Source organism: Ranitomeya imitator, chromosome 2, assembly GCF_032444005.1.
Source record: "Ranitomeya imitator isolate aRanImi1 chromosome 2, aRanImi1.pri, whole genome shotgun sequence".
Classification (NCBI taxonomy): Eukaryota; Metazoa; Chordata; class Amphibia; order Anura; family Dendrobatidae; genus Ranitomeya; species Ranitomeya imitator.
Window position 1 is genome coordinate 836,593,339 of NC_091283.1, and position 8,202 is coordinate 836,601,540.

Genomic DNA, 8,202 nt, shown 5'->3' on the forward strand with positions numbered 1-8,202 from the left:
ACCAGACCTGAAACAAAGACTACTTAATCTATGTCCAGTTTTCTGTTTGAGTCCGGATGTCTAACAAAGCTTGTTGAAAGGCTGCAGAGCAGCCAATCAACATGTTTCAAGGTTGTGGGCACTGCCGGCTCCATCACAGCCATGTCAATTAATGGCATGGCTATGATTGACCAGTGCAACATGTGACATGGCCTGACACTAAAAATAAAAATTTAAAAAGACACACAGTTTTAAAACTCGCAAAGGGAAAACAAACAGCTGTGAGCTGGTATGTTCAGACTGGGAAGGGACAATATCCATGCAGCTTTACAACCTATTAATATCAGTTCGCAGCTGTCTGATTTGCCTTAGCTATTTATTAAAAATAGGGGGCCCTAAAAAATGATGTAGGGTCCCCCCTATTTTTTAATAACCAGCTAAGGCAAAGTAGACAGCTGCAGGCTGATATTAATAGCCACGGATATATCAATCCTCAGCCGCCCCAGAAATGGCGCATCCATTAAATGTGCCAATTCTGGTACTTAGCCTCAGCTTTTCCCGCTTGCCCTGGTGTGTTGGCAAGCGAGGTAATGGTTTTTGAGGTTGATGTCAGCTTTGTAATGTCAGCTGACATCAAACGCCCCCATTACTAATTCAGTAAGTTAGGGAAAAAAAATTCACACACACACAGGAAAAACATTTCTGAACTTGGTAATAACTTTTTCCATATTCTCAACATAAAATGGTTTCTCACCTTTCTGAGCTGTTTGAGGTTTCTCAACCCTTATGTGAATTTCATTTTGCTTATCAGTCTGTGATGAATCAGAAGATGAGGATATATCTGTGATAACAGCAGGCCCTTCATACGTAGCTGTTGTAACATCAAGATTATCTGATATGAAATCTGATTTCAGAGGTTCTGCTGAGCTCCTGGTAAAGTCATCTGACAAAAATAAAACTTTTTTTGAGTAATAATACCTTTAAAAATGTTTCTATTTTATAACGCTTTACCCAAACTTACAGTTATAACAAGTCACAAGGTTAGGGCTCATACTCAAAATAGAAGTGTCAGTCTTGGGCAAGCTATTTGTCCAAGGCAGATTTAAGAAAACCTGCCATGGGCGCTTTTATTTTTTAAATGGACAAGATGGTAGTGGGGTCGTCCATTTCTTTCCCCGACCCTTGGTTTTCTATGTGGCCTAAGGCCACAGGTTTGTTTGTAGAAACCCCTGCAGCAGAGGGTTGGGTGTATCAGTTTGGTTTTTGCAAGCGTGCAGAGCAGAAGGCTCTGCACATCTCTACCTGTGTGAGGCAACACAGGCAAGTGGAGCCAAAAGACATGGCACCCCTGAGCGTACATGGCGGTGTAGTCAACCACGGCAACCAGTCTCGGATGTGGACTGTCTTGTTTCCAGCCATGATCCGAGGGATACTGGGTGCTGTTTTTTCTGTGAGTTTTGGACATTAAACCCACTTTGTTTTGAACTTTTCCTGGGTCACTGCCTCATCACCGCAGTGTGAATACTGCTGCACCACACTTGTCAGTGTATTAATACGTTTAAAATTAATTCAATACATAAGATATGTAAAAATATAGCCTCATTTTGTCATGTTACCTGGTGATGTGTGGGGCTGGGGAACCTCCATCATAATTTCTTTGTACTGATCCTTGTGCCCTTCGAGAAACTCCCACTCCTCCATGGAGAAGTAGACAGTGACGTCCTGACACCTTATAGGAACCTGTCACATACAATGACACCGTCATCCCCCCGATCCCTTCATAGCGTCACTGTATAATCTCCCAGCATTCCCAGCAGTGTTACCTCTCCAATCAGCAGCTCAATCATCTTGTAGGTGAGTTCTAGGATTTTCTGGTCATTGATGTCCTCATGTATCCGGGGGTGCAATGGAGACCCCGTGATTGGGCTCAGGATTTCTGCCCATCCCTCAGGCACAGAGGCCTGACAGTGATCACTAGATTCCTTCTTCACAATCATGTAATTCTGTTTATGGAGAGACACATTAATAAATCTTATTTCAGACAATTCCAGAGTCCTCACCTCTTCGGCCATATCATCTGTTATTACCATAGATGATGTAATGTGACATCATAAGAATCTCTCACCTCTCCGGTAATTCGGAAGAGGATCTCCAGGGTGAGATTTAGTATAGTCTCTGCCATATTTCCTTCTCTGATTCTATCCATCATTGACAGGGCAATCAGGATAATTCTCTTATATAGAAGATCTCCACTGAGAAGATCCGATATTGTCGGACTCTAAATAGAAACAAGATAAGCCGATGTAACATCATACAAAATCCCTTGTAGAAAGTACAATTACTGAATGTAATAAGGGAAAACAAAGAGGGGTATAATCTTGTTACGTGATGCCATATTGATAGGACATGCTAAAACTTAATGATTGGTGGGATTCTGATCTCTGGAAGCTCCATAGATCCTGAGAGTCACATTGCTGACTCCGTGCTGCTTCCCCCTCACTATTTTTCCCTGCATAATGACGCTCCCAGCCCGCAGACTTTCATGGAAGCTAAAAACAAGTGTTTGGTGTCAGGTATCAAACCCATATAGATCTGCTATTGAAGACATATCGCAAGGATAGATCTTCAATATGGAAGTAAAGGACAACCCCTTTGAGATGGTTTTATAGGAGGTCATACAGACCTGGTGTAGTGTGCGCTGTATTCCACAAGATTGGGCTTGTCTGCTGAAGAATATGGTGCTTCAGCTACTCCAGAAAACTAGTTTGAATACATTGATAGTGATATATACAGTCACTACAAGAGAAGTGGAAGTGAAAAATATGGCGCTCACCCCCCAAAAATGGCAGAAATTCAAAATTCGCAAAACTCAAGAGGGATTCAGGTGAGGAAACACAGGGATATAGTTTTATATATATATTTCTTGTCTAAAATTCAAAGGAAATGCGTCATCTTTAACTTTAGGCCTTTTAGAGTTCATTTAGTCTTCAACTTACGTAACTGTTCACAATAGCAGTAATTTAGCCCAAACTTTTACTTGCCACTGTAGACCCAGAGCAGCTGCCTTATTAGAGGTTTCTGCAGCACCCTGGAGATTTGCCCACTCTTCAGAGAGGTTTCCCCTTTCTTCAGGAGCTAGTTATTTTTTGGGAAAAAATTGGCACACATTAGTTACATAAGTCAATATTGTGCTTTTTTTTAGTAAATCCTTGAAATTGTGGCAAACAAGTGACAAATCAATACATGTACACACACACCCTTATTGGGGTTCTCTGAAAAATAAAAGATATATAATGTCGGGTCATCATACTTTATGGTGGAGTCTGTGGGGGCATCATAACGTATGCTGGTGAGTTTGAGGGGCATCATGCTTTGTGGGACCATCATACAGTGTGGAGTGCTGTGTGGGCATCATGCTTTGTGTGGACATCAAATTTTATGTAACATAGTAACATAGTAACATAGTTAGTAAGGCCGAAAAAAGACATTTGTCCATCCAGTTCAGCCTATATTCCATCATAATAAATACCCAGATCTACGTCCTTCTACAGAACCTAATAATTGTATGATACAATATTGTTCTGCTCCAGGAAGACATCCAGGCCTCTCTTGAACCCCTCGACTGAGTTCGCCATCACCACCTCCTCAGGCAAGCAATTCCAGATTCTCACTGCCCTAACAGTAAAGAATCCTCTTCTATGTTGGTGGAAAAACCTTCTCTCCTCCAGACGCAAAGAATGCCCCCTTGTGCCCGTCACCTTCCTTGGTATAAACAGATCCTCAGCGAGATATTTGTATTGTCCCCTTATATACTTATACATGGTTATTAGATCGCCCCTCATTCGTCTTTTTTCTAGACTAAATAATCCTAATTTCGCTAATCTATCTGGGTATTGTAGTTCTCCCATCCCCTTTATTAATTTTGTTGCCCTCCTTTGTACTCTCTCTAGTTCCATTATATCCTTCCTGAGCACCGGTGCCCAAAACTGGACACAGTACTCCATGTGCGGTCTAACTAGGGATTTGTACAGAGGCAGTATAATGCTCTCATCATGTGTATCCAGACCTCTTTTAATGCACCCCATGATCCTGTTTGCCTTGGCAGCTGCTGCCTGGCACTGGCTGCTCCAGGTAAGTTTATCATTAACTAGGATCCCCAAGTCCTTCTCCCTGTCAGATTTACCCAGTGGTTTCCCGTTCAGTGTGTAATGGTGATATTGATTCCCTCTTCCCATGTGTATAACCTTACATTTATCATTATTAAACCTCATCTGCCACCTTTCAGCCCAAGTTTCCAACTTATCCAGATCCATCTGTAGCAGAATACTATCTTCTCTTGTATTAACTGCTTTACATAGTTTTGTATCATCTGCAAATATCGATATTTTACTGTGTAAACCTTCTACCAGATCATTAATGAATATGTTGAAGAGAACAGGTCCCAATACTGACCCCTGCGGTACCCCACTGATCACAGCGACCCAGTTAGAGACTATACCATTTATAACCACCCTCTGCTTTCTATCACTAAGCCAGTTACTAACCCATTTACACACATTTTCCCCCAGACCAAGCATTCTCATTTTGTGTACCAAACTCTTGTGCGGCACGGTATCAAACGCTTTGGAAAAATCGAGATATACCACGTCCAATGACTCACCGTGGTCCAGCCTATAGCTTACCTCTTCATAAAAACTGATTAGATTGGTTTGACAGGAGCGATTTCTCATAAACCCATGCTGATATGGAGTTAAACAGTTATTCTCATTGAGATAATCCAGAATAACATCCCTCAGAAACCCTTCAAATATTTTACCAACAATAGAGGTTAGACTTACTGGCCTATAATTTCCAGGTTCACTTTTAGAGCCCTTTTTGAATATTGGCACCACATTTGCTATGCGCCAGTCCTGCGGAACAGACCCTGTCGCTATAGAGTCACTAAAAATAAGAAATAATGGTTTATCTATTACATTACTTAGTTCTCTTAGTACTCGTGGGTGTATGCCATCTGGACCCGGAGATTTATCTATTTTAATCTTATTTAGCCGGTTTCGCACCTCTTCTTGGGTTAGATTGGTGACCCTTAATATAGGGTTTTCATTGTTTCTTGGGATTTCACCTAGCATTTCATTTTCCACCGTGAATACCGTGGAGAAGAAGGTGTTTAATATGTTAGCTTTTTCCTCGTCATCTACAACCATTCTTTCCTCACTATTTTTTAAGGGGCAACATATTGTGTGGGAGACTGTGGGGGCATCATACAGTGTGGAGGGCTGTGAAAGCAGTATACTGTGGAGGAGATCACTGTTGGGTTGGATTATGTAGGGACCATTATATTGTGGCTTCAGTATACTTTCTGTGGGCTATCAAGGCCATCATACTGTGCATATAAATCTGTGGAGACATCATACTGTGTGGGTGGCTATTGTGGCCATCATACTGTGGGAACAATCATACTGTGTAGAGGCATTTTATTGTGGGAGGTGTGACCGGGGGTATCATACAGTGTGTGTAGTGGTGGAGGCTGTGGGGACGGTATACTGTGTGAAGGTCGATAGGGTCCAGCAAACAGTTTGTGGGGCAGCATACCATGGTGTAGAGTCACTGGGGACATCATACTGTGTGGGTATGCTACAGGGACATCATAGTGTGTTGCAATGTGAGGGAATCATACTGTGTGTGAGATGCATTTTTAGGGGTATCATACTCTACGAGGGACATGAAAGTGGTATTGTAATGGGTAAGAACACTAAGGGGTCTCAAGAGGCAAAATGACTGTGATCCTACCACTATATATTTCACTCTCCCTGCCTTTAACCCCTTCACGATCTTGGCCGTTTCTATACGTCCTGCTTGGGAAGGGGTTCAAGACCTTAGGCGTATGGATACGTCCTGGCGATCATGTGGCACTGTGACTAAAGGCACAGTGATTGCATGAAGGTGCCTGCTATTACTGACAGCAGGGCACCTGTGCTCATCGCCAGGGTTTTTTTTTTTATATCCCCCCGCATCCACACAGTCTGAAACACTGAAGTCCAGCTATGATCGGTATTGTAACAGCACCGAGCATTGGCTGGAGCTTAGCAACAGCACTGTCACCAGTCGCAGCACTGATTGAAGCAATCGGGCGATCATGTCCGTTAGCACCAATCAGAGAACAGAGTATCGGTCTGACCTCACAGTGACCGCTATGCTCCACCTCATTCCAGCTTGGAGATGTTGTAGAGTAGTCACTGTGTTGTTCTGCTGCAATTTAGGAGGAATAAAATACCAGCCATCAAACGGTGACATAAACTGATATACAAATTGCCTCTTCAAAGAGGAAGAGGATTTCAACTCTATAGCGCCACCTGTTGGAAGCAGCAATCCTACAAGTCACTACTGACCCTTTAACGATCCTTGAAATGCGATATAGGATAAAAGCCAAATCACAATCTCAATTTGCAGTCACCGTGTTTCAGGGTGTTGGCCCTCGTCATTGCAAAGCATGAGAACTGATTTGGCTAAGTGAAAGGCTCTGGACTAAGGTCTAAGGAGTAACGTTTCTCCTTGCGGAGAGTGACATACCGGCTCTGGCATGCCAAGGTAACGTTACCTCAGAGACTTTAACTGAAAAATTCTGACTGTTGACAAACACATACTCGATTACTAAAAGTAGGCTGGTTCCTAGTAACAGTGAATCTCCACGTACCTTCTCCACCTGCAGAGTCGCACACTAAATCTATGGCTGTACTGTGCTTACAGGACCTGTGGTGATGTCACAGTCATGTGATATGTCACATGTGGGAGGAGTCAGGGACCACTTTACCAGGAGGCTCAGCGTGAGCTGGTTGTCATGGTGCTGGATTAATAGATTTATCAGATCAGGGGGATCGTGTCCTGAGGGTTTTCTGCACTTGGATCCTGGATGTCACTTTCCTTCCCCCTGTTTCTTTATCCCTTATGTCACTTTTTCTACGTCTTCTATTTTATGCATTATCTTATTAAACTTTTTTTTATTTTGTAATGTTTTATTTTTTCTTTGGTTTATATATATGGGCAGCACGGTGGCTCAGTGGTTAGCATTGCAGCGCTGGAGTCCTGGGTTCTAATCCCACCTTGGACAACATCTGCAGGGAGTTTGTATGTTCTCCCTGTGTTTGCGTGGGTTTCCTCCCACATTCCAAAGACATACTGATAGGGAATTTAGATTGTGAGCCCCAACGGGGACAGCAACAATAGTGTGTGCAACCTGTAAAGCGCTGCGGAATATGTTAGCGCTATATAAAAATAAGGATTATTATATATATATATTTATTTATTGAAGCTATTTGGGGGTATATATAACTAGCTATAGAACCCGTTCATTTATATTGCTATATGGTCCCCATCCTGTCATGTGCTGCACCCATCCTGCGTCCCCATCCTGTCATGTGCTGCTCCCATCCTGCGTCCCCATCCTGTCATGTGCTGCTCCCATCCTGCGCCCCCATTCTGTCATGTGCTGCTGCCATCCTGCACCCCCGTTCTGTCATGTGCTGCCCTATTCTGTCATGTGCTGCTCCCATCCTGCGCCCCCGTTCTGTCATGTCCTGCTTCCATCCTGCACCCCCGTTCTTTCATGTGCTGCTGCCATCCTGCACCCCAGTTCTGTCTTGTGCTGCCCTATTCTGTCATGTGCTGCTCCCATCCTGCGCCCCCGTTCTGTCATGTGCTGCTCCCATCCTGCGCCACCGTTCTTTAATTTGCTGCTCCCATCCATATGCCCCATACGCTGCTCCATAAAGGTTTATGGCCCCCATAAGATGTTCCATAGTATATGCCCTTGTACACTGCTCCATTATGGTTGATGGCCCCATAAGATGCTCCATAGTGTATGCCCCCGTACACTGCTCCATTATGGTTTATGGCCCCCATTAGATGCTCCATGGTATATGCCCCCGTACACTGCTCCATTATGGTTGATGGCCCCATAAGATGCTCCATAGTGTATGCCCCCGTACACTGCTCCATTATGGTTTATGGCCCCAATAAGATGCTCCATGGTATATGCCCCCATACACTGCTCCATTATGGTTTATGGCCCCCATAAGATGCTCCATTGTATATGCCCCCGTACACTGCTCCATTATGGTTTATGGCCCCCATAAGATGCTCCATGGTATATGCCCCCGTACATTGCTCCATTATGGTTTATGGCCCCCATAAGATGCTCCATTGTATATGCCCCCGTACACTGCT

The 8,202-nt window shown here is 43.6% G+C and overlaps 1 protein-coding gene across 2 annotated transcripts in view; it reads right to left on the bottom strand.

Moving 5' to 3' along the window:
- Positions 1-6,760, bottom strand: part of LOC138666096 (zinc finger protein 585A-like) — a 38,891-nt gene extending 32,131 nt beyond the window's left edge. The window contains exons 1-6 of one of the 2 annotated variants that reach the window (XM_069754225.1): positions 6,674-6,760; positions 2,976-3,114; positions 2,105-2,257; positions 1,803-1,982; positions 1,596-1,719; positions 734-922 (exon numbers count right to left, since the gene is read on the bottom strand). In XM_069754225.1, coding sequence (XP_069610326.1) covers positions 734-922; positions 1,596-1,719; positions 1,803-1,982; positions 2,105-2,188 — 577 coding nt within the window. In that variant the 5' untranslated portion in view covers positions 2,189-2,257; positions 2,976-3,114; positions 6,674-6,760. Of the gene's footprint in view, positions 1-733; positions 923-1,595; positions 1,720-1,802; positions 1,983-2,104; positions 2,258-2,975; positions 3,115-6,673 lie in introns of those variants that run through there. The other variant, XM_069754226.1, reaches the window with a different exon arrangement.
- Positions 6,761-8,202: the final 1,442 nt, after the last annotated feature.